The sequence below is a fragment of the Corvus hawaiiensis genome, chromosome 7 (assembly GCF_020740725.1).
Source record: "Corvus hawaiiensis isolate bCorHaw1 chromosome 7, bCorHaw1.pri.cur, whole genome shotgun sequence".
Lineage (NCBI taxonomy): Eukaryota > Metazoa > Chordata > Aves > Passeriformes > Corvidae > Corvus > Corvus hawaiiensis.
This window is the reverse complement of record NC_063219.1, coordinates 24,146,204-24,172,150: the sequence shown is the minus strand read 5'-3', so window position 1 is coordinate 24,172,150 and position 25,947 is coordinate 24,146,204. Positions and strand designations below refer to the sequence as shown.

Sequence of the window (25,947 nt, the reverse complement as noted above, 5' to 3'; positions counted from 1 at the left end):
GGGAGAGTCTTTCTACCTCAAAGGATAAATGGAAGGGTTTTCTGAGGGACACTACGGAATCTCACTTGCTGAAGCTTTACAAGAGAACTGAAACACCAGAACTTTTAAGGGTTTAGGGTCCTCTGCCATCACTTCCAGGCTCCCTGAGCAGAGGCCGTACCATGAGAACGATTCTCATTGTCTTGCTTTGTTCTTTTTACATTCTTAAGCATAGATACTGGTTATTTACATTTATATTACAGATTTGCATCACAGAGATGAAAACATGGCACTATGTCCCTGTTTGCACATCCTACATAGACCCTTGAAAGTATATTTTACTCTGGCAAAACTGCACTGTGACACTTGTATATGACTTTTGTACTTGCTTTGACTGATTTTTTACATCACCTACAGGACAAAAAGCAGACCATAACAACTACAGCTATCCAAATAAAGGAAAGAAAGCAGTATTAAAAGAAAAAATCAGAAGATAAATCATATTCAGTGGGATTACTACACACCTTAGAAGATTGTTATACTTTCTCTTTTCTAACAGAGAAAGTAACAAGAGCAAACCATTCCCTAGCTGGGTTCACCATGATTTGTATTTTTTGTTAGCTATGAGACCTTGTTTAGTGTTCCCCACAAACAAAGGGTGCCTCTTGGAAACTGATACTGACATAAGACACTGAATGGATACTGAAATAGAAACACCTCGATAAGAATGCTGGTGGCCAACTCTGAGGATGACCACAAGCAATTTCCAAGGTAAAATACAGTGCCATCAGCAAGAGAAATGTTTCTTTGGACAAAGAAAGGTTCTGTAAATCAAAGAGGTATTTCCAAACTACTTTCCTAGAACAATCATTATTCATGAAGCACCTATTAAAAAAAGCACCTATAAGGAAAAATATTTCACCTGTTATTAATTGGATCTCTATTAAGAAATTGTTGAAGCCACTGCATTTGTAAGTGATCAACTTCTGCTGCTATCGATCTAAATTTTCATGATCCAGCTCAGTATTCAATACAGTCTTCAAAAAAGCCAGGCAGTCAGTGCTTCAAGACTCAGAGTATTCCTTCCCTTGTCAAGGCTGTAACCTGAGAATCAGTTTATGAAATTTGTGACTCTTTGTCACTTTTGTCAAACAGCTGGATCATCAGTCTTACCAAAAACAACTCCAACCCTGGAATCAGTTGCAGAAGTACTGGGGGGGTCTTCCCTGGGTTACACAGAGGACAGAAATAGAAAACCATCCTACCGGTGACTACCTCAAGGACTCAGCTGCTCTCTCTTTTTCCCTACTCTTTCTTTCCTATTTGCCATGTGGTAATCACAGCAGAGAAGCACTTCTGCTCATTACTGTACTTCTGGTTTTAATACAGAATGCTTTACAAAGGCTTCTCCTTCAGAAAGCCAGTCTTATTGTATCAGCAGGACCATCGTTATTGGCTACCGCTCAACCAACCTGAATAAATTTGGAGGAACATTTTCTCTCTGCTTGTCCCTTTTCACACAGCAGGATGTAGCCAGGCAGCCAAGCTCAGGCTGCAAAACCCCTTATTACCCACAATGAACTCCTCTCTAGAATTTCTTTTAGCATGTGAAGATCTTTTCCCAGGAGCAGGACTGGACAGAAAATGAAATAAGAATTTCCAACATCCATCTTATTTTATCTTAGAGGGCTTTTGCTCACTTTCACTGTAAGAAGAGGGAAGCAGCTGTTGGCAGCTTCACCTCAGCTCACAGCTGGAATATCCAATGGGTCAAAAGTAACACAGGGCTGCTTGTAGCTGTGGAGGCTGAAAACAGACTCCTGCACAGAAGACTGATGGAGCTGCAGGTATGAATGATATTCCAGTTGTTAAAAATACAGATTTTGGATCTCCATATCCACTGCTCCTCTGCTTTCCCCTCTCTCCTGGCTTCCATTTCCCATGACAACTTCACACAGCAGGAAATCACTTCACTGAATAGGATCCTGCCAGTCCTAATGCCCAAAATTCCTGTAATGAAGTGTTTTCCTTCAGTAGTCATGAGGAACAATACATGAGGAAAGAGGACTTTGTCCATCGTGGTCTTTACTTTTCATCTTGGCACTGGTGTCCTATCAGTTTCATTCAAAAGAGTCACAGAAATAAAGAAAAATGAAAAAAAAAACAACAAACAAAGATCTCAGAGCTGAGCATGAAGATAACGGCATGTTCCAGGTATATTCTTGTTTTATAAAAGTAAGAAAAGGTTCAACTCTCCTCTAGCCTTATAAAATACAAAAGGCTAATCACAATAATTACACGGAATAGTTTAGCAATGCATAGCTTGTCAATCTTTGATTTAAAGGACTAGTGTGATTCAATTTGAAATCCAATTTAATAGTTACCTTAGAACACCAAAATCAATACATGAGGGAGCACTTAAGCAGAAGAGTTTTCCTCCAATACACAATTTCCTAGTTATTTTTATCACATGAATATCTTGTAGAATTCAGTCCTGAGTACTAGAATTACTCTATCAGCTGTGCAAAAAGGTGAAATTTAAAACAAATACTGGCAAACTGAACATTTTAGTTTACTCACCTCATATATGTGAACTTGCTCATTTGTTACAGCAAAAATTAATAGAACGTTGTTTTGCATGAGTTTGTCAGTTAATTGTCCAATTGTGGGATACTCCTGCAAACAAACAAAAGAGAGGCACATCAGTCTGTTTCTCACGTGCTTCCAGTTACTGACTCCCATGAAACACACATTCAAGTGATCATAATGAACACTGTGTTCTCTGTGTGGTATAAACTCTAATTAGGAATACGTGTATACAAAATAAAAGATAGTGCATCTAATTTCCTCATGTTATTTTTAAGGAAACCCCTCTGTGAAAAATACAGAGCTAGATTCCATAGAGGGAGCTTGGCTCAGTAGCATCTGTGTTATATATTTATATTTAATCCAAAGAAAACACTGCACCAGAGCAACTAGGTATTTGTCCTACAATGAACAGCACAGTGTATATATTCAGTATTTCTGAACACTGAATCTTAAGGTAAGTTCTTCTACAGGAACAGTGTCCCGAAAATTCCTGAACTGGCCCTGAATTCACACTCTTTCAGGGAACATAATTAATGCAAATCTTGCCTTCCCTGCAGAAGGAAATAGTATTTAGTCCAAATCCATGGGCTTTCCTATTGCAGAAATCAGATTTGTTCTTTTTTTTTAGTTATAATCTATCCTAATTCCATACAAACGTGCTGTTCTCTCTTGACTGAAATGAACAGTTACAAATAAAATAGATTATGTGAAATATCTGGATTCCCCAGCTTTTACACATTTCAGTGCTATAATTCACTAATTTTCTAAGTTGTTTGTGTTAGTCTTTAAATTTCCAGAATGTGAGAGTGTACAAAATTCATAGTTAATTACCAGAACAGTTGACATGGAATATTCATTATTATGGTCCAAATGACAGTTCCCATCATTAGGAATAACAATCCCTGCCAGTTTGCTGTCCATCCCAAAATGGGAATCAGCGTCACTCACAAACACCAGCAAATGTAGAGAATCATTCCTCCATCCAATTTTTTCCTGTCATTTAAAACACATCAGTTTAGCAGGCTATACTGCATCACAACATAGAAAAATAGCAAAATATTTGGAGAACAGTGTCTCAAAATAAATGAAGAGCATCATTCTCAAGGAGGTATCAAAGGCAACACAACATCTCTTAAGAGATTATGTTCATTCCATTGTCTTTGGCTAACATTTTGTTTCCCCATCCCTGGGTCTAATAACATGGGTTGGCCATGTTCATGTCAATCTGCTTACTACCCTAAACATAATTAATAAAAAATATTTAAAGAGAAAGACAGACCCAGTAATTATACAGGTATTTGGGCTTGTCTCTGGCAATGAAAAGGAAATTTAGACTAAAATATTGCAATATGCAGGTTTTACTTGTACAGCCCAAAGTATTTTCACACAAATTTCATGAGGCTCTTGGTTTCTGTTAAAATGTTTTGAAAAATAATCTGTAACTTTGAAATACCAACATGTAATACTAGAAGATGTAATATATGGAATAATATTATACTTAGAAGTTTCAATTACCTTGCAAACAGCTGCCTGCATAATTGCATCGAATCCTCCCTCTGGAGTGTCTATATTAGCAGAAATTCGCTGTCCTTTCACAATTTCATTGAATTTTTCAGCATCATTTGTTAGGGGCAAAACATGTTTATATCCAAAGGTGGGTAAGCACTCGTATGGTACACTTCTGCAAGAAAAGTGAGACAGCTTATGGATAATACAGAGTGTAAAATCACTACAATGGCTACTTCAGAGGCCTGCCTGGGTTGGTTTTGGTCTTACATGTCTCGTCTGTGCCTACGAAGATTTAGTGAAAAGCATAAGATAATTAAAGAGCATCCAGTGACTTGAGCAATGTAAAAAATCTGCATAAAGGCTGGGAAATGCCTCCTGGAGCTGCCAGTTACCAACATGCCATGCCCCCTGCTGTGCTTTGATTTCATATTTGGAAGCATATTGGGATCTACAGTTCCTTAATGGCATTCAGAGAGAACTACCAAGGTGCTGCCATCCTGCTCCAGGTTGCAGAGCACAGGTTCTCCCCTACACAGGTTAGCTAAGGGCGAGGGCAGCCTGGGGCTGGGGAGACTGCTAGACCTTAAGGGGGAAAAAAAGCAGGAAAACAGCATTGATGGCTGAAACTGATATTCTGTGATGGGTTTGAGTTTGCAACTCCTTAGTATAGTGTCATAGAATTCTTATATATATATATATATATATACATACAAGTATGCTGCATACCTTTTTTTTGACATATTAAGCACATTTGTAACTAGCAGCAAAAGCTAAAAACCAGAATCACTCCCAGATTCCTCTATCCAAATAATGTAAGATGCAACAGAACAATGATCAGAGGGGTGAAACTAGAAGAACCAAATCTTTTTTCACACACTGACTGATTTACATCTGGAAGAGGGCAGTTTCCAGTGAAGCAGCTGAAATTAATTTTAGCTAAAGTTGTGACTAAGTGTTGGCATGCAAACAGATATTGGGACTTTCCCTGCCTACCTGCAAGGGTTGTTTATTTCTGCAGCTGTAGTTTTGATAAATGGTGAAACTGGTTTTTCAACAAAAGATCCAAACCCCAGTCTGAAGTTGCTTGTCAGTTTTGACATCTCTTTGGAAAGAGTTGAACCCAGTTCTTTGATTGTATTCAGATCATCATCCATGGAAGCTGAAAGATCCATGAGGTAGTAGAGATCAATTGGATAATCTTCAGTCTGGCGAACCTTGATCTGTATTGTTTCTTCATGTCCTATTAAGGTCAGGGAAAGTGGGATACAGATCAGCACTTCTGTGCAGAAAGCACGAGCAATGCCAATTTCTTCATAAACTTCTATATGGTGACAATTATCTGGTATTTTAAATCACCAGTAGCATTAACTAAAAAACTTCAAAAATTGTCTGTCAACAAAAAAAATCTCAAATAAGGGTCTGAAAAATTAAAAGTAGTTCTAACGTTTGGGTTTTTTTTCTGAACAGTTCTTCAGTAATGCCATAAGCACAGAATTAAAACTGATTGCTATAATTTGAAGAAATATGAGAACATCCCTTCAGCAGCATGAGGCTTTAGAAAATTTAGATATAGAACTAATTCAAACTGGAGGCAGAACTTTGGGGTCCTATCATATCCTTTAAAAATTTAAAGAAAGTCAAAACGTACACAGAGATTTTATTCTCAGTTCCAACACTATGACCTGACCTAGCTGAATGTCTCTTACCTTTTTTCATTCCAAATTTTCTTCAGGAAAAATTCACATCTGAAGGACCCCAAGGTAGGTCTGGAATGCTACCATAAATGTCACTGGTACCTTTTAAATCCTCAAAGCAAGATTTTATGTTGCCTCTGAGACAGTCTGTTTGCCAGACCAGCAGGGGAGAGGTGCTTGGCTGGGGAGGAGCCAGGGGCTTTCATTCTCTCCCTGCCACCTCACTGGCAAGAGAAGAGGGGAACTAAAAATATATATCCTTATTTTTGTGATGTATCCAGCACTTCTGAAAGTATTCTGAATTCAGCTGAACCTAGTTTTCATGCAATGAGTCAACAGATAATTTTGGACTCAACACAGATTTTCATCTTTAGTCTGTCAAGATATTTTTTAGACTGTTCAATCCAAGAAGCTTCAGTTTATCACACTGTCTGAAACAAAATATCCCACACCTATAAGCTGTGACTTACCTGGTCGCAGCCTCAAAGTTAATTTTTGGGGAGAAATCTGTGTGACGTCAGAATTGTTCTTCTGAGATGATGCAGTTAGAGGATCATTTCTGTGAATTTCTACTTCTGAAATGGGAAACTCAATCAAATTCAACTGGCATCCTTTGGACAAAAGATTTTCCAGGGTATCACACCTCCCATGAATTCCAGATGAGTCCGTGTAATTCTAATGCAAACAGGAGAAGGAAGGGATGAGTTAAATATTTTTACTGACTAGCTGCCAGCACCTGCTGGACAAAAGGTCAGTCCAATGCAGGGAATGGAAACAAAGGTGCAAGTTTGTGCAAACTAGTGCAGAACTAGATCTAGGTGGCACAGAAACCCAAATTTGCCCTTCATGGCTCATGTCACACAGGTGTATAATTAATGTAACTTACACTGTCTTGTTATCCTGGGAGAAACTGCTCTATTGTTGGGGAATGGGAATTGTGCCACTCACTGCATTTGGCTTCTCACAGTACTGGGAATGATAACACAAAGCCCCTCTGAGCCACTGGTTTTTCTCTCACAGGATTATGCTGCAAATTCATCAGTCTTTCCTAGACAGTTTTGAACTGCTGATGGAAGGACATCATTTAATAACAGAAGAGGTCTTGCTGATAATAAACTCCTGGACATTTTGTGACAAACTGATTGTGGGCTACCCAGTGTTTACTGGTTCTTTTTTTCTGACCTACTCTTTCTCCTCAGCTCTCATTTAACCTGTTCACTGAAGCAGGCATCAAGTCCTTGTTCCTCTGCCTGGTGCCCAGCAATGACCACAGCCTGACTCCACGGTTCCCCAGCACCAACGGTGCTCTCGGCATCCACACATCTAAATTTGGCCCAGCATCCTCCTTGACCTTCTCCCATCCAGAGGAAATCACAAGCCTTTTGATATCTCACAGTTTATTTTTGTTACTCAGCATTGATATGCATTCCTTTCCACAGCACTGCTACAGGGTGAGTATTAACCTCGCACAGGGGTGAAGTCAATGGTTACTTTCACAAAGAGTAAAAGTAACCATTCTGTGCCTTATTACCATTTCCCAGAGCTATGCCTAGAGTTAAGATCCTCAAAATCAGTCAGCTGTCTCCTGGAAACTGCTCTGGCCTGCAAGACGTTTTGACCAAAAACCTGGGCAATGCCTGGCAGGACCAGCTCTGAAGCATTCAATTCCTGGCAGATGGTCGTGGGCCCATACCATGGGGCTGCTGCTCTGTCCTAGGTTTGGGCGAGCAACCCATGGATCAGCCATTAAGCCACAAATATTCTCTGAATTCAGTCACTGAAAAACTTCCCATGCAAGACAAAACAAATTTACTTTTAACCTGTTAAAACCAGAACTATGACCCTTCTTTCCACCAAAACATCACCCTTCATGCCTGAAAATTGTCAGGGATCCTATATATTTTGGTGGAAACAATGTTGAGGCACCTGCTGGGAGCAGTGGTTTATTATTCTCCAGACTGAACCTGATGCCTTTGCTCAGGCAAAACTCTCACCCACTGCATCTGGAATACAGTGCACATAAAATACACCATTCTAGCATTACAAACCTTTCGCAGAGAGATCTGTATCAGTTATACACTTTGTAACTTTTCAAAATGTGTGAAGAAACAACCTCATATTTCAAATACAAAGTGTGTTCTTATCCTACAGAAAACAGTGGTTTTTTTGGAGGTGCTTTTGTTTGTTCTGACACTAAAGCTCCTATGTCTTTTGCAATTTTGGTGTGCTTTTCTCTAACAAAGAAATGAATGAGACGAAAAATCATGTTTACTGCACTGAAGTTTTCAATAGTTCCACAGTTTTGCTTGTTTTGGTCTTGGGATTTTTTAAATAATTAAATTATGTTTGGCTCTTTTTTTTCCCCTGAAAATACATGGCAGTAGTCAAAATTACGTGATCCAACCTCAATAAAATCCTCTTTTATAGTAAAAATATAAAAACTACTGCAAACACACAAATGTGGGGTTTTTTGACATCCATGGTAACATATTTTGCAAATGGCAAAAGATGTCTTTTTAGATTTTTTTTTAAATATGCAGTTTTGTCTTTGTTAGCTATTTCATAAAGCAGTATGTTAGTCCCATGCTAAGTGTCATTTTACTATACACAAAAACAATAAAAACTTTTAGCAGCAAAGGTGCAATCCAGAAACTAAAATGAAAAGGACTTACTTTATTTCTCTAGTATTTCTGTCAAGTTTTTAGTTCCTGTAGCTGACTATCTTGTTAATGCTAATGAACTAAGAGCTAGAATATTTACTGTGAAGTGGGGAGATATTATTTAGCACCATTTATAGGAGAAAGTTTTAAAAGCAGAGATGTGAAGTCACTTGACCAGGGTTGCACTGAAAATCTGAAACAAAGGTATAGGAAAAAAATCCAGATATATTTTTTAAGTCCAATGTTTTACCAAAACACATCTATATCATACTAATTATAAAGCCGACATTATCATCATACTTAAAATCAACCCCAGATTAATAATTTCCATATGCAAGTTTTACATGTGGAAACTTACACACTGTTTCTACCTGCAAACCTTCTGTTTACACTGTCTGGCTTAGCACGTAACCTGTACGATACAGACTGGCCTCTGGCTTTGTATCTGGTGCTTCATTATCAATGCTGGGAGTGAGCCAGCTCTCAGGCTGATGATCTGAGACCCTCTAATAGCACTTCTATTTCTGCCTTAGATTTGGAAGGTTGATGTTGTTGTGGTTTTTTCAAAAAAACAAACGAACAAACAAGCAAACAAATGCCCAAACAACCACACTCTGAATAGCAGACCATCTAGAGTAGATTAAATTCCACTTCTGATCCCCAGGAAGGCTTCACTAAGCACTGCATGCATTACAAAACCATGGGCTGACCCTATTAAGTCAATACTTCATCACTTGGAGTGACTACAAAGACTTCAAGTCTTACTTTGAAATTTTTTTTTATCACTCTACCTCTTGCAAACACCAAGCGCAGTGTGGTCCGGAAAGCAAACAATCTTCACAAGTCACTGTGCTTTCCTGAGAACAGGTCCCTGAATTTAAATCCAAGAAGATAAAAGACTATTAATAATATGCTTAATCATTCCATTTATGAAGAAACTTGTCATTTAGAGAATGTGTGTGGTGGAAAATGCACACATTTAGCCATATTTAGGATTACTGATAAAATTCCTTCTTAACGACAGTTCTATTGGTAAAATATTAACTCTCTAATAAAGATTAAAACCTCAGAATTGCTGGCAATTAACATACCTCCTTTTGCATGCTTTACGGGTGGCATTCACGTAGAACATGTTAACTTGTTTCCTCCAGTGCACCTGAGAGAGTGTTACATGTGTTTCTGGTGTGGTGTAGGTAAGTAATTTCTGAAGTAACCAGAGATGTTAAAAGAACGAATTTAGCTCATATTGTAAGCTTAAAATTGCTTCACTCAGCTCTAGATACTGGATATGATTTTTATCCATTGTGTAAGTACCAGAGAAACACTCATTCATATGTATCATATGAAAGTTTCTTAGCAGATCAATCTGTGATTAGTGTAAACAAAATTGCTCAAACGTCTGTCTCTTTCAAACCTGTTGTGCTATGTAACGACCACCAAATAGTAGATGAATTGGCAATGCAGCCCTACAGCAGTCTGTCAAAAAAAAAAATCATTAAATAGAAAGGAAAGATTAAATACAGAGGACAGAAAGCTATTTCGTGTCAACTTCAAGCAAGAAACAATGCAGAATGGTTTTGAAATGGATCTCCCTGCCCCTGAGCCTTACCTTGCACATAGTTATTTCTTTGCAGAAATAGGAAACAGAGGCAAAGCAATTCAATCCCCATTCGTTTTCAGTGCTGGCTGCGTGACAAAAAAATATTAGCTTGTTAATTATCGTCTGCGTAAAGGTAGAATGTCGTAAAAACCATGCATTCCTGGAGGGTAAGTTTTCAGATGTCACGTACAGCAGATTGCAAGGAAACTTCAACCCCAGCGGGACGGATCATGAACAAAAGTGAAAACAAGGGCTACCTGGGCAGGTAAAGAGGACAAGCTGTGCACACAGTAACGTGAACATGGTTATCACTTCCTTGTTTCCCTGGACTCCTTATAAGGCATACGGGGAAAATTCATTCAGGTGAAGATTTCTGTTAATCCCAGTCACTCTGGGTCCTAGAGCAACCCAGCCAAGAGACCGTGTTTGTCCATGTACAACAACCCTTTAAAGGCTCCTTCAAATAACGCCTTTAATTGTTCCCTGAGGGAGTGCTTTGAGAGATGGATCATTAAGATTGCCAAGTGAGTATACCTGCAGAGAAGTAAAAATCCCATTTTTTCAGATTTCCTGATGTGGAGGGAAACTCATAAAGGCAATTGTGAAAAAAAAAACCCCAAAAAACCCAAAAAAGCAAAAACAAAAAAGCAATCACAGATTAAAGCTGAGGACTTGGCTTCAGTACTTCAAGATACCAAGTATATTGATTTTATAACATTCCAAACTGAAAGGAAAATACTGCAGTTGTGGATTTATTTTAATATATAGAAGGAGGAATAATTTCATTCGCAGTACAGCAACTGACTTGAAAAACAGGATCATGTCAGCTTTTACTCTGTCTAATAAGTGGCTGAATATTCTACAGCACAGATACAACTGCATAACAAGTTACTGCTATCTCTCCTCCACCTTCCCAACCTGAAATGAATGCAAAATATGTCTTTCTTACCACCATATTAAAAGGAAATAAAATACGTTATTTCCAGATTTCATCTCCTCCCATCTTTTATGGCCTGCTATTGTCTGTTTTGAAAATCATTTGTTCCAGACAAATCCTGTCTTTTCACAAGGATTTGCAATAGTGAAAGTAGGGATGGGTCTGTATTAGTTAAACTCAACATGCCTGAAACATTCCTGGGCATTGAGGCCAACTGGCACAGAAAGACCGGAGTTTGTGATTGCAAAGTGCCTATTGGGACTATTCTAGCAACCAAATTGTGCCCAGAAATTTTTTGCAGTGAGTGTTAATTGGAAGAGGTCAAATTCATGCCAGGGAGAATTTTAACAGTCTAATAGCATAGACAATCTCATTCTAGTGCCTGGAAATATTCCCAGGCACATCCAATTTTACTAGTATTTACACAGACTATGGGTAGGTTCAACAGCAACTCAAACTGGATTACATCAGGACTACCTTTGCTCTGCCCTTGTGTTCCCACCCCTTTGCTCTTACTAGTCAGTGTTCATGTCCAAACACGCTGCCTTTCAAACTGATCCAACTAAAATCCAGTCACCTTCTGGGGGAAGATGGAGGGCTGTTTTTCATCTGGGTGTGTCCCTTGAACCCTGTGGCTGCCCAGTCCAGAGTGCAAGGCACAATTGGCAGGAAAGGTGAGAATATGTTAGGCCAAATTTAGCCCAGTTTAGGCTGTTGTGGAACCATATCTTAACATTTCTATTTACAACAACATTCCTAAGTCTCCTTCAGCTGCTCTCTATGCCTCAGAGTGCCCTTTGTAAGGCACTTGTTCAGCTACAGCAATTTCATGTGGCATGAAAAAAGCATTGATTAGATTATGTTCCCTCAGTTTGTGAAGACAAAACTCTGTGAGAACACTGCCTATGTAACTACATAAGGTCAAAAAGAAGTGGAATCTACTGAAAGTGTTTGTTCTCGCTAAGAAAAACATCCTCCTGTAAGAAGCCATTCAAACATCTTATCTCCCTGGGTTTGACTGACATTTGTGTATGTGTCCTTTAATATTGTTACTATGTCTACAGCCTTGCAGAGCTCCAAAATCCAGTGCTTTCCCTGTAGAAGGGTCACCTTGTAGCTCTCACTGGCCCCTGGTAACATAACAACACTCCAAACGAGGTACTCACAGGGCTCGGTGGCAGTCCTTCAGCCACCACAACGTACCAGCCACCAGCAGTGTCTCAAATTAAGGACCAGCCAGCTGAACAGCTGGCAATTAGCAAATACTTAGATTCAAGATATCAAACTTTGAAGTGTAGAGATAATTAATAATACAGCCTACATAAAATTTACAAATTCTATTTGATATTATCAGTTCCCCATTTGCTTGTGAGCTAATATTTTATATAGGTCTTGGCAAGAATAGCATGGCTGGAGGCTAAGTGCCTGCCTCGGAGTGGGGTGGCTGCCAAAGACTATCTGAATAAGTCTTTACTGAATAAAATAGCTAAGTTTCTGCAAATTATTCAGAATAGACCTCTCTGGATTGTCTGGAGAGAGCAGAGAAGGAAAAGGAAGTAGCAGAATAAATAACAACAAAAACACACAGGAAAAAAAAAGACAGCAGGGGCCTAAGAGAGGTCCTGAAAAAGAGACAGCATGCACCAAGAGTAAACCTTGGGCAAGGTAAGAATACCTAGACAGGAAGCTGACAAACGATTCTTGTTTTGAAACATCACCTGTGATAACTAAAGGTAAGTTGACCAGGAAATTCCTCTACTAGATCAATGTTTTATTGGCTTTAATTATCACTAAAAGAGTACAATCTCAATCTAGAGTGGCCATGCTGGTGTAGGAAGGGTGTGTAAAATCCTTTGGGGTCGTGGCATTGCTTGATTAGACAGCAGGGTTCCCCTTCTTCATAAGGTTTTTAGTACATTCTGCTTCACCCACCCAAATTAAAGGCATTGATTCAATGAGATACACATAGAAGTAGTTTATAGTGCAGAGAGAACACAATTATTATTGTCTCCCATCAGCCACTGTATCTTCATTTTGGAGCAAATTCTGGTCTCTATTAAATCAGAGTTACAGTTTTTTAATGACACATCAGAACAGAAAACAGCTCTTTATCATTCAGTGTAGGCAATGCTGAACAATGCAAGTCTTCCCCCATTCCTGGCATGAATATAGCCCTGATCTCTCAGCTTCACACACAGCCCAGTTTTTAATTCCCAGTGATCTACACGCTCACACCCTGAAAGCCTGGAAAAATATGGAACAATTTAAAATCTGAATGTCCCCTGGCTGAGATGATTCTCAGAATATTTACAAAGGTGCAGGGAGGCACCCCTTGCACTTGAGAAAACATTTCTCTCTGTTTTTGAGATGGAGTCTGCCTTCTCTCCACCATATTTAGCTCCTCAATGCATCTTAGGTCAGAAGCAGATTGCTTTGTGCTTGAAACATCTGGTGACTTTATTCTCTCTCTGGTTTATTTTCCCAATCAAATACTGAAAGCTCCTGACAATCTCTAGTGGGGAATCAAAGTAGACTTTAAAATTTCAGTCAAACTTTTTAACCTGAAAGGCAGTAAGTAAAGATTATACGCAAGTTTACGGGTTAAAACACTTCTCTCCCAAAGAAGACCTATGTTCTATAGCTGTATAGATGAGTGCTTCCATACTCTTGGGCCAGCAGAAATGGAAAGCATTTTCTTTGGAAAGTGTGGACAGATATATATCCCCCAGCAGCCTGATAGACCCAGTTCCAAAGAACAGCAATGGCAGATGTTTCAGAGGATGCCTGTCAGTTCGCTAAGCAATGAAGGCTGAAAAAAGTTTCCAAGCTTGAAACTTTGGTTCATCTCTACAGAGCTAGAGATGATTTGAGTATCCACACAGCAGTGTGAGAGTTCTGCAAACAGGCCAGCCCAGCACAGAGAGAAACCACACATAAGTACTGCAGTGACACTGTAAGGACTATCCTGTCTCTGCCTTTGCTGCAGTACAGATCTGGCAGTGCTTTAGGGAGAGCTGGCAAAACCATTTCAAGAGGAAGTGACAATCCCTAACAAACCGTTGTATTTAATGGGGAAATTCACAGTGAAGATGAATGTAACAAATCAGCAACTTTTACTTCTTTTTTTTTTTGTTGTTGAGACATCTGCTCCCTCCTTCTTTATAAATCATCATGGTGGGAGATGGGTATTTCTCCAATAGAAAATGACATCCATCCAGAGAAACTGCTGGAGGCATTTGGGTCCTGTATGAGTGACCTGGAGCCTGCTGTAAGCAAAGATCTGAACATACAGTGGTGGAGCTGCTTCATTTAAGCTCCTGTGTTTTTTGGGTGTACCAATATCATATCCCATGAGGGGCCTAGGACCAAAACACTGCCACAGAGCCCACTGAGATGTGGTGTCTCCTACTCTCCTCTCCAAGTGCTGTTTGCAAGCATGGCTACACACAATGGAGAGCAGTTTTGGAAGCAGAGGAGGATTGTCTGTAGCCAGTTCTGGAGGGTCACAGGAGATGGAGAATCACATAGAGGAAAGGAATTTTCCCCTCCAGCTCTGAGCAAAACAAGGTGTTGGGAATTGGTGACTCAAGTTGTGATTCATGCTTTGGTCTCCTCTTGTTCCTGGAGCAGCATGCTGCTGTTAGATGAGGGCAGGGAGTGAAGTCAACAACCTGCTTCTGAACAAACAGAGGGGAAGAGGAGGAAGGAGGAGGAATTGCTCACCAACTGAACAGTGAGCAGCAGGCAGGAAACTCAGGGTGTTTTCAACTTGTATTCCCCTTGCCCACAGCTCTGACCTGGCTAGTTCCAGCCGAGGGCATGAGCAAACCTTTGTTCTCAGTTTTCTTGGCATGGGTGAGCAACGCGAAAGATTTGTTTGCTTTTTGGATTTTACTACATTGTCACACTCAAAGAGAAATAATCAAACCTCTGAACTGCAGAAGGGCTCAGGGGGAACTGGTAGGAAAATCAGCTGGCATCAGACTGTCAGCAAGCCCACAACAGTCAAATTGTGCCAGGGACTTCCACACAGCCCATCAAATCTCACCTTGTTTTCTGTTTGCTTTTCTTGGTTACGTGGTACCCCTTGCTTTCCCTACACTATAAAAATGTGGGGCAGAGGCAGCAGAGCAAGCACTTCTCAGTGCTGGTGGCTGATCATGCTGGGGGTGGGAACTACACTGAGGGCTGACTCCACAGCTCCTCAGACCCCTGCACTTTAGGTGAAGAACTTTTCATAACTTTCTTTGTTTAGATTACTGCTAAATTCAAATCAGACCTGCACTCCCCATCACAGACAGGCCAAGGTGATGGCCTTGCTATTGCAGCAGCACCAAGGGAAACAGAACCCTTTATCATAGCCCTGCACCAAGCTGGGCTTGCTTGTGGAAGACTGTAAGGCTGGGTAAACACAATGTCGTCAGGCCTGACCACCCATATGTAAATTCTAAACTATGGAGCTGGGATTAAATCACTTGTAAAAAGTGATTCTGCTCTGGTTTTGCACACAGAAAATAATTTTATAGCTGATCTTACTGTACTTAGACCTACAGAGGTACATTGCTTCACTAAAACACAGGGTTTGAATAAGGTTATTCTAGAATAACCAAAACAGATAAGAATGCTTAACTTAGCACCCAAGCAGCTACTAAATACTGAGGAAAATGGGCTCAGGTACTGCATGAAAGCAACTCCATTTCTGAAGTTTCCCAGCAGCTGGACTCGGCCAGTTCGATTTCCATTTACAGACACTCAGGCCACTCGTTCTGGCCAGTGGCTGCCGTCTCTTCTTGAGAAAAGAGCAGAATTTGTGGTTTCAGGAGCCTTTTGTGCAGAGTGCTGCCATCTTATGGCTACTCTGCTTCTCTGGAGTAAAAAAATGAGTATTCTCAAACTCATGTAGGAAAAAGGTGATACTAAGAGTCCTGTTAACTTTTAGCAATATTTTGCTTTGTGACTTATATAAAAACCTTTGGAGATGTTCACATCTTTGTTAAACAATTTATTCACTTATTATATTAGAATTATAATTTTGTTTGCACCCTTTTTTCAAATCCCATCTCACATTAAATAGAACATTACTTCCATTTTCTTTGCTATAAGCTTGGTTAAAAGCTTCTGAAATGTCAGAAATTGTGCAATATCTTTGTCAGTGTAAATTATTACTGTATTTTATAAACCTTGCGTTATTCTTGTGTGTTTCTTCTGAAAGCAGGAAGGAAATTTAAACCAACAGTGTCTGCTCACATGGAAACAGGGATATTGGAAAAACAATATTGTACTAAATGATTAGTACTTCTACAATTCAAAGTACTTGTCAGAACTGTAGATATTATATATATATCTAATAAACCCATGCAAAACAAGGAATATGTAAATAGGGCCACCTCTAAGTAAAAATAAAATCAAACTAAATCAATTCCAAGTATTTTGCTGAGCAATACCAAAAGGAAAAGGCAGAGCAGGTTTCTCTAACAATGTTTTCCAAGAGTTCAAAATGATTAATCATGTAAATACTGTCAATAATATTAGATCCACTGATACCTTATGCTTCTTATCTCATATGTTTGTTGTGCTTTATTCTGACACTTGGCACAGAGATCTGTCAAAATTTTAAACCAATCTTTAAAAAAAAGTTAGTTCTTAATATTTTGTAGCATGTTGATACGACACAGGCCATAGAGTCGTGCTTTATATCTGGACCAATAAATTAACAGAAATTTCAAAAAATACTATTGCCATAGTTATAAAAAGCAGAGGGCACAACACTGCAAAGGATCTTATAGATGCTGAAGATGTGTCCTTTCACCTTACACAGCTCTCTTAATAAACTTATGGAAATCCATCATAAGTCTTGTCAGACTGCTTCACTCTGGCAGAGAGGCAAAGAGAAAGTGGCTCTACTCACCGTTATGCAAGAGCTACGGGAATTCGTATTATCCAGTTTGCAAGCAAATAACTTCCATTTTACTGTGATACACACACCTACTGTGGTTTGTCCCTGTCACTCTCACTAGAAGGCTTTTTCAGAGACTTCACTCTTCTCATGGCTGGAAACCACCTCAGCTCCAGCCTGGATGGACTAACTCTCAATATATATCCATTTATTTTAATGACAACATTGTCTGGCAACTTAAATAGCTTCTTTCCTCCCTAGTATTTGCCCTGCCCTTCTTTCCCCTCCCCTTGATGTATTTATAGAGAGCAATTGTATATCCCTCATTCTTTGTTTTGTCCAGTACTAATTTTCTGCATTTCTTTCAATGCCATTTCCTAATTATGGCTGACAGACTGTTCTCAGTACCCAGAGGAGCTTTGACCAGAGGAGCCTCCTACAATGGTGTTTGCACTCAGGTATCCCTTCTTTAAGTCTCCTACATGATCTCTAAGGAGGATCAATTTTGCCTTTCCCATGGTTCCACCCCAGTTCTCTTGGGATCCTTCTGCGACTGACCAAGACATTATGGTCTTCCCCTTACCTAACCAACTTGTCACAATTTACAACAGAAATCATTTCTACCTCAGTCTGGGTGTGATCCAGCACTTGTACTATTAAGTTCTACCCCACACCTCCAGCTCTCTGTTCCTCCATAATGGAACCGATATTTTTCTCCTCTGACTAGACCACTTTTAGCAACAATGGAAGTGTTAACACTTTGAAGGACTAGATGAAACACTGATGCTTGAAAAGCTCTACTCAACCTTAAGGTAGCCCAGTAATTCCCCCTCTAGAGCAGCTGGCACCATGCAAACATTTCCTCAGCCCTAATACATTGTATTAAACATTTATTGTTTATTTTCTCTATTTTATCTTCACTCTATTGTTCATTGCTTCTTGCAAAATGTATACAAAATTTCCAGATTACTAAGGTTAATTAATGAAGCTGTAGGCGTGAGTTCACTTCTTCTCTCTCCTTTGTTTTGGGATATCTTTAAAGGAAAACTTGATACTGTACCTGAAATTTAATTTTTCTTCTTTGAGCAATTTAGGTTGGATAACAAACACCACTTCACTGTGGGCCCACTACACCTTGTTTACAAATTTTAAAGTGTGTAAATGTTAGCTTTAATTTCTACAGATTCTCCCATTTTTCTCCATGATCTGTACCATCATCTTTACAGAAAAGAAGAAAGAGAATTTGCTTGGTTTCTACACAGTCTTTAATCTCTACCTGAGAGAGTACTTGCCACGTACCAGATTCCCTTTTATTTGTGTGGTAGAAGAAACTTTCAGTCTTTCAAATATTGTTACAGATGGTAAGTCTGTAAACATGACAGATCTGACTGCACCCTCTTCTTCCAGGTTCCCAAAATACCATTTTCACTGATGACCTGGTATGCTGCGGACTTTCACTCTCTTTGCTAACTTCCAATATTTTTATTTCTTTTCTAAGGATTTGTAAGGTGCTAGCACTCTTCATTCTCTCCTTACAGTACAAATTACAGATTTTTAAATTATTATTTAAATTAAAGAAATTTTAATAGGTTTGGAGCCTTCATCCAATTAACATCACTAACTAATTTCTTTAGGTACAATACTTCACAAGGACAAATTTTGAGAAACGAACAGGACTATTCTTGTTCATTCTTTCATTTATTTTCAATTTAATCAAGTTGAGATAACTTTAGCTAGGTTATTTTCTACAACCAGCTGCTCTATGTCATCACTACCTAACAAAGATCCCCTAGAATAGCATCATGGTAGTCCAGTGACTGCTTGCTGATGAAATCTGCCAGCTATTATACCCTGGAATAACTGGCTCTACTGTTATCAGCAACATTTGCTTTATACTCTGTTTCTGATGAGTTAAAATCTCCCACAATGAGGCAATGCTTGGGAGCTTCTCTTTCATGCTCATCATCTGAGTTAGACCTATCTGTCACATGTTGCCCCTTAGTGGCCCTTCAGAAGACCTTTAGTTTGGCAAATTCCTTTCTGCCCCTGCCACCTCTCTCTGCCTCTGTAGGCAACTTCACTGCTACTGAGTGATGTCTCTGTGCCACTGGTTTTATTTCCAGTTTTCTTAAAAGACTACACATTAGTTTAAGTTCATTTCAGTCATAGATGACCCATCCACCATCCTTCACTATTCTTGGAAGATTTGGGGTCATCTTGGATGCTGCAGCTCTAGCTTGTGTGTGCAGTTTTTGTACACAAACATCTTGGCTCAATTTCTGTGACAGTGTGAAGGTTTTTTTCAAGTATCACATCCCTTTTATTCCTAACACCCAGGGCACACACACCACATTCGCACCTGTGTCAGTGCTGATTTTGCCTGTCCATTTTTCTCCCATCTGATATTTCTTTCTCCCTAACTTATTCATCACATTCTGCTTTTCAGAACCAGGCATCAAAATACTTACAAGTGTCCCCCCAACGTCCTCTCCCATTTCTTAGAATTCTTGTACTGATTATACTTATGTATAAATATATATATATTGTTATCATCTATTATTTTTAAACATGCTACATGACCTAACCCTTATACTATATTGATACCAATTATAGAAAACTTGGTTCCAGAAAATCAATGTCAAGTTTGCTCCAACAGAGTTCATCTAGTTTGTGTGAAAAATCCTCCTTCTTCTCAAAAGCTAAATTCCTCACAACACTCCTCATAACACTAATTCTTAAGACATCTGCTGCTCTTTATTATCTTGCATGCTTTAACACACCCTCTTCAGGAATGAAACCCTGGAGTGGGAGCTTTTCCTTCAGGACAAACCTACTCACACAGATTTCCTCTGGTTTTCATTCTTTCCTTCAGTCTTTTATCCTACAATGTGAGCTGCTACAGTTATATTTCATCCCAGAAATGATTGCACTGCCAGCAGCACTAAAATGGCTTCTGTTTTATAAATGGAATAAATAATAAACTGCATGCACATACTGTGTGTGTATTTGCCTGGAATACAATAATTTCAGCTTAAAACTATGCTATAATAGTACTGCTGAACTTACGTTTGTGAGGCAGTTTTAAAATAGTTTTTGTTAAAATAAGTATATCTTTGCATGAAAGAGCTAAAATGAAAGCTTGCATATACTTTTGAACTTGAGTAGCTTTGTGAAATGTCTCATCAGTTCTCCTGGAGATATTTTAGTCATTGGGAGTTAATCATTACCTGAAATTATGGGAAAAACCTATTCAAAACCAGTCTACCATGTAGTGTTGTGTTAGGGAAGAAATGCAGACACTGACTCATAGCTGTCATTTATTCAGTCTGTTATGATGTGATTCTTTCCAACATTATTTTTGTTTTGATCTACAGTAAGATGCTGATCTGGGGGATGAGAGTAAGACCCTGCCCACCCTAATCGGTGGAGACATTTGAGTGTCAAACGACCAGAGGAACACCACAAAATTTTAAAACTGCATGAGAAACATACATAAAGGTAAAGAGATTAATGAGTTATGTTAATCTGGAAGAGGCATCTGAATGCTCTCTTAAATCAGAAAAATTGTGCTCGGCAACGTCTGAGAGCAACAGGGTAAACCAAGAAAAAATTCAAACAGGTCAAACACTGGTGTTATGGTTGCTCCCAGGACTGTGCCAAGGCATGGATATGGCAATAATCAAAGCTCCAGGGAACAGCAGACACAGGGCTTGGGCTGACACAGGAGGTGCCTCACTCTGCTCTTTCCATAGACGCAGTCAAGAGCAAACTGGTTCTTAACTTGGGCATATCAGATGTACAGAGTACACCTTTCTTTCTGTACTACAAAGCCAGGCGAGTTCCTCTCAAGCTCTGTAGTGTATCAACTTTCTTGCATGTAGAGAAAACAGAAACAACTTCTTCTGCCTGTGTCATGTTAACATGAAGATTAGACAGGATGGGTACATTGACATAATAGCCAAAAATAATGGTAAAAATTTGAATTTAGATTATCTAAATAGTAGTGTCAGCACTTGTGGAAAGTGTGTACTTGTCATGTTCTCATGATGTCATAATTTTCTGTCTAATTTTGTGAAATTTGATCAATATTCAGTTTTAAGCATACAGAGAAGTAAACAAAACCATTGCAGTAATTTATTCAGACTGCGCTGACACACAGCTATTCACGATGCCTGTGCATCATATTACTGATAAAAACATTCATTTTTACTAGGTCTCCTTCATCATCAGTTTGCTCAAGGGGAGTAATAAAGCCTATTTTTCCTTCATCCTGTACTGATGTTTATGTTCTCATGTGTTACCATCTGATTTGTCCTGACCACTTCAAAATGAGTATTTTTCTTTTTTCCCCTGCTGCTTCAAAACCCCCTCTTAAGTTTATTTGCTGTGCTTGTGGGTTGGGCAATGACAGTTTGATTTAACTCATCCTTCTGAACTTGCATATTAATGAATCATTCAAGACTTGGCCTTTCACGTATATTCTTCTAAGGTCATGGTTTTTATGGTGTATCATTTTCTTCACGAACCTGGTATTGTGCTTCTTCTGTTGTTATAGTGAAGCTTGAGGAAGATTGTTCCTCAGAAATAATTTCTCCCCTCTTACAACCAGACCCAGTCCAGGCTCAGAGTCAGACAAAGCATCACAAGCTCCAGCCTGGGCAGCCTTCCTGGCTGAGGAAATTCCTCAGTGCAGCTCTTGTGGCAGAAATCTGACAATCTCTATCTGTTTACAATGTTTATTAATACTCTGGGTAACGGCACAGGCACCACAGAGGCCTTGATTCTATTCCACAAGGATGGCAGGTAAATATTGCCAGAAGAATAACAGTCCACTGTCAGAAGCAGGGGATTTCCAAATTTGAGGCTGAAAGCCTGAGTGGAGGACAGCCAAGCACAAGAGATGTGGAAGCCAGGAAAGGGTCAGAGAGGAAGCAAAGCTTGCTGAAGCTGATTTTAAACAACCATTTGAGGTATTGGCTGAGGTTTTAATATCCTCTGCTGTTGGATGAGATTAATTGCTGCTAGCATGGTTCTCAAGGAGGGAAGAAGCATCTTCTAGGGATGCTAAGGGTCATCATTCCAAGTAGGTTTTCTGCCCTGGGGAGAAACGGCAGCATTTGCATTTTCTACCCCCAGACAGTTCCACTAAGGGAAGAAAAACACTCTCTCCATGACCGTCATAACACACCTCTGCACAGCCAGAAGGCTTTATCATACAAGTGCCATTCCTAACTAGTCTGGCAGAGCCTCATTTCAGGGGCAGTTAGTGCTAAATGAAACCTCATTTGGACCAGGCTCTACCTCCCACACAAGTGGCCTGCAGAAGGCTGAGGATTGCCTTACCAGCCTTCAGGCTGTCTGGGTGCCAGCAATGGGAGACAAACCCTAAGGAGAAGCCTATCTCCAGGTTCACAACTCTGTACCCCAGGAAAAGGATGAGATCCACTGCCAGAGCACTACTACTCCAGTTCTGCTCTGCTGAACTCACCCCACCTGCTTTGGGTGCTACTGGGAAAAAGTACTGAGTTCAGAAAATCAGATGGATTTGTGTTTTCTTAGGTTTAGGATACCAGAGAGCAAGACAGATCAGAGTTTTAATACCATTGAGATGCTGACGAGGTCACAGACATCTGATTTAAGAGGCATATTCCTATCTTCCTAAACTTTCAAAAAGAAATATTGTTAATGACAGGACTGACATCTCATGCATTTCCCCAAGCTCCTTCATTCCTACCTGATAGCATGAATGTTTAATTAAAGCTTTGGCAGAGAAGTAGATCAGGACTACTGTATCATTTTCCCTTCAAGGCATGCTTCAGCAAGCTGATGCAGATTGCTTGCTTGATGAGATATATCAATATTATAAGGCACCATGTGTCAGGCCAAACACACTAAAGGCTGTGTTAAATTTTAACATAGGTCATGAATCACTTCAACTAATTCAGCCAACCAGAATTAATATGAAAAGTATGAGTAACAAGGGGCTGTTTTTTGTTTTGGTTTTATATAAGCAGGAGGATGAAGCATCTGAGCAAAGGTTCATATGTGGCAACCACTGTAACTCGGCTCATGTAGGAATGGTTCAGGCATTTGGACCACAATGCAGAAAGATCTACATTTGCATTTTGTTGAAAACCTCATTATAGCTTTCTGAGAATTAAAATTTTGACAACTTGATTTGGGGGAGACTTTTAAGACCATCAACTCTGATATAAAATAATAAACGGTGTATATGAAACAAAACCTTTTTAAAATAAGTTTTCCCTGACATCTCCTGAAGAGAGAACAGGAAATGGTCAAAGTGAATGCTGACTTAGTTTTTCTTTTTTTCACCATTTATTGGCATTGTTAGCTAAATTTCCTTACAAAGTGTTCAACTGTAAAGTTATTTTGAGTTAAGTCACAAACATAAACTAAAATCACAAACTAAAGTGCATTGAATGGTCTTAGACTTTACTTGCACTGATAATGATTGTATGCCCTACACAGCATGATAAGTATTTACATGATCTTACATACTTTGAGCAATATGTCGTCATGATTCATCATTCTTTATCTCTCTTTATTTTTGCTGACTTTGCTTCTTTTATAACTCACCTCTGTCTAGACCAACATACAATTCCTTATAAACACAAGCTTAACCATACCTAGACATTCAAGCTCAGCTGGGCAAAGAGGTGATGTTTTCATAAGTTTAACAGTTTGCCTTTCTATTCCAGTAGCATGGAAATACTTTGTTCTCTGAAAAAAAAGTTCTTTTTTTCCTCCTTGTTTTAGGATGTGCCCTGATGATGCATCTGACAGTGATGTTCACTCAGGACTATAATTAAAAGCACTTGCTGCAATAAGGTTACTCATTCACTTTCTGCACATTTTTGGTAAGCGTATGGTATCTCAGAACCTGTGCCTGTCACTGGGGACACTGAGCTCCACAGCTCTGCCAGAAGGAAAGGGACTGGTTTTGGCATCGGGAATAGCAGCAGCTCCAGAGTGAAAGCCCATTGTTGGGAAGTGGCACAATCATCAGAGATGGTGGCACTGCAAAAGAAGCGCTGAGAGCATTGCAGCCAGAGACGCGAGTAACAGGTCTATTCATAGCCCTGCTTTTCCCCAGGGGATGGCGTCTTGCAAGTGACTTCATTAACTGCTGACAGCAGACAGACTGCGCCGCGCTGGGAGCGAAAGGGAAACACTCATCAGATGGCCCCAGCCACAACTGAGGAAACGCACAGAAGAGATAACTGGCAAGCATGGTGCTTTCCTTGCCATTCAGAAGAAGTTAGTCACATCCCTGAATGCAATGCTTGTTTCTTTTCTTTCGGCAGGGCTATCTTCTTGTGTGCAGAGTTGCTCTGCACAAAGGGTGCTGCTGTCGATTCAACGCACCCTTGGAATCTGCCCAGGCTGTGGGAGATGGCATCTGAATTCCAGATCAGTTGCTGATTGTAAGAAAACCCCCCAAATATCTTGGCATTTGTTGATTTTAATAGTCGGGAGAAGACACCCACCAAGCCTTGTTACCTGTCATTCACATCCTTGCTGTGTTTGACCTCTTGCACTGTGTGCAGTAGAACTTCCTTCACTCCGTGGCCAGCAGGATGTGTGTTCACTTTGGTGTCTCCAAGGCATTTACTCACAAAACAGGGTCACACGGCCCAAATTACCTGTATCCTTAAAACCAGGGGACTTCATCCACATCCATCCTTACTGAACCATCTCTGAGGTTGTTTGCCTGACAGTGCTCTCCACAGTCAAAAGGTCTTACTAACAGCTAAAGACTGAAACACAAGGCTTTCTACACACAGGTACTTCCTCCTTTGCTACAAAAATTTACAGAAAAACGTGTTGCCTTACCTGCTGCTCCCCAGGGCACTTGCACATTTCTCGTGTGCAGAGCAGACTCTCCGGCACTGCAGACATCCTTGCACCACAGCCCAGCTTTCTGCAGGATCACAGAGAGATTCTCTTTCTCCGCATGGCAGCTGCCTTGCTTCTTACCAGCCCTGAAGCCAAGCCTCTGTTTTAAAAGCACACCACCATCCTGCTCCTTCGAACTTCAGTTTTCTCTGTGGATTCTCCAAGAGCCTGTTTCAAACATTAATATTTTGATTATTGGCTTTCTTTAGCAGATTTTCTACTCTCCAAACCCTATCTCCTATAGAAAGTCTGACAAAAGCTGGCCTAAAATTCCATTAGTCAAAGTCCTGTTCTCCCAGAGAAAACACTGCTGGTCCTTCATAACCAGGCAGGCTATTTATAGGAATGGTGACAGCGTGTCTAACCCCACAGTACAATGAGAATGAGGCAGTCCAGAGAAGACAGGATGATAGAGGCTGTTCATAAAATCAAAACTGGAATTCATGTTCTGTACGTCAATAGGGATTTAAGCAACCACTTGCTTTCCCCATTCCAGAGGGAAGAAATAAAGGCCCTCTTAGCACAGGGACACACAGCACATTGTCACTGGAATAATTAATCCATTATTTTAAAGAGTAATGTTGAAGTTTTGTATCTGTTATAATCCTAATCTCCCCTCTTTCTGCAATGCAGTGCTTCCACCTCACATGCACCTGCTGCTTTCACACTTCCCAAAGGAGCCTCCTCCTCATAAACTGCATTGCATGTTCATCTTAATAGACATAAAACCAGGTTCTTTGATCTGAGCAGCAAAGTACAATTAGTTTGGGAGAGAGAACAGAGGAATCCGAGACAAGCTCCAGACAAAAGCAGAAATGGCAGAGAGGCAGAATTACCTTAGGGAATGCACAAGGAAGCATCAGTGCCAGCTGGGTTGCAAATCAGAGCAGCAAACAGCTGTAACACTCTCTTCTAAGGTACTAGGTGGGAAGCCAGGCATAAAGAGCAGGGGCATCCCAGTGTACACATCATTTCCCTGGGCAGTAGTTAAGGAGCTGTAAGAAAAGAGAGAAGACATAAAAAACAGGCAGAGATGAGATGAGGATCTAATGCTGGCTTAGGAATGCACCAAGGTGAGAATTAGAAAAACCTGTGAAGAGGCAGGGAAATGACATTACTTGGAGTGGGGCTGGAAGCTACAGTGGCACAGTGGGCTCAGCAGCCCA

The 25,947-nt window shown here is 39.9% G+C and overlaps 1 protein-coding gene across 10 annotated transcripts in view; it reads right to left on the bottom strand.

Moving 5' to 3' along the window:
* The window catches only part of ITGB6 (integrin subunit beta 6), a 49,140-nt gene extending 24,333 nt beyond the window's left edge, over positions 1-24,807 (bottom strand). For 4 of the 10 annotated variants that reach the window (XM_048310370.1, XM_048310377.1, XM_048310378.1 and 1 more), the window contains exons 1-8: positions 24,719-24,807; positions 10,041-10,117; positions 9,223-9,302; positions 6,242-6,446; positions 5,071-5,317; positions 4,084-4,249; positions 3,400-3,561; positions 2,560-2,655 (exon numbers count right to left, since the gene is read on the bottom strand). In XM_048310370.1, the coding sequence (XP_048166327.1) occupies positions 2,560-2,655; positions 3,400-3,561; positions 4,084-4,249; positions 5,071-5,317; positions 6,242-6,446; positions 9,223-9,302; positions 10,041-10,101 (1,017 nt within the window). In that variant the 5' untranslated portion in view covers positions 10,102-10,117; positions 24,719-24,807. Of the gene's footprint in view, positions 1-2,559; positions 2,656-3,399; positions 3,562-4,083; positions 4,250-5,070; positions 5,318-6,241; positions 6,447-9,222; positions 9,303-9,522; positions 10,122-10,221; positions 10,726-24,718 lie in introns of those variants that run through there. The other 6 variants (XM_048310371.1, XM_048310372.1, XM_048310373.1 and 3 more) reach the window with 6 other exon arrangements.
* Between the last annotated feature and the right edge of the window lie 1,140 nt (positions 24,808-25,947).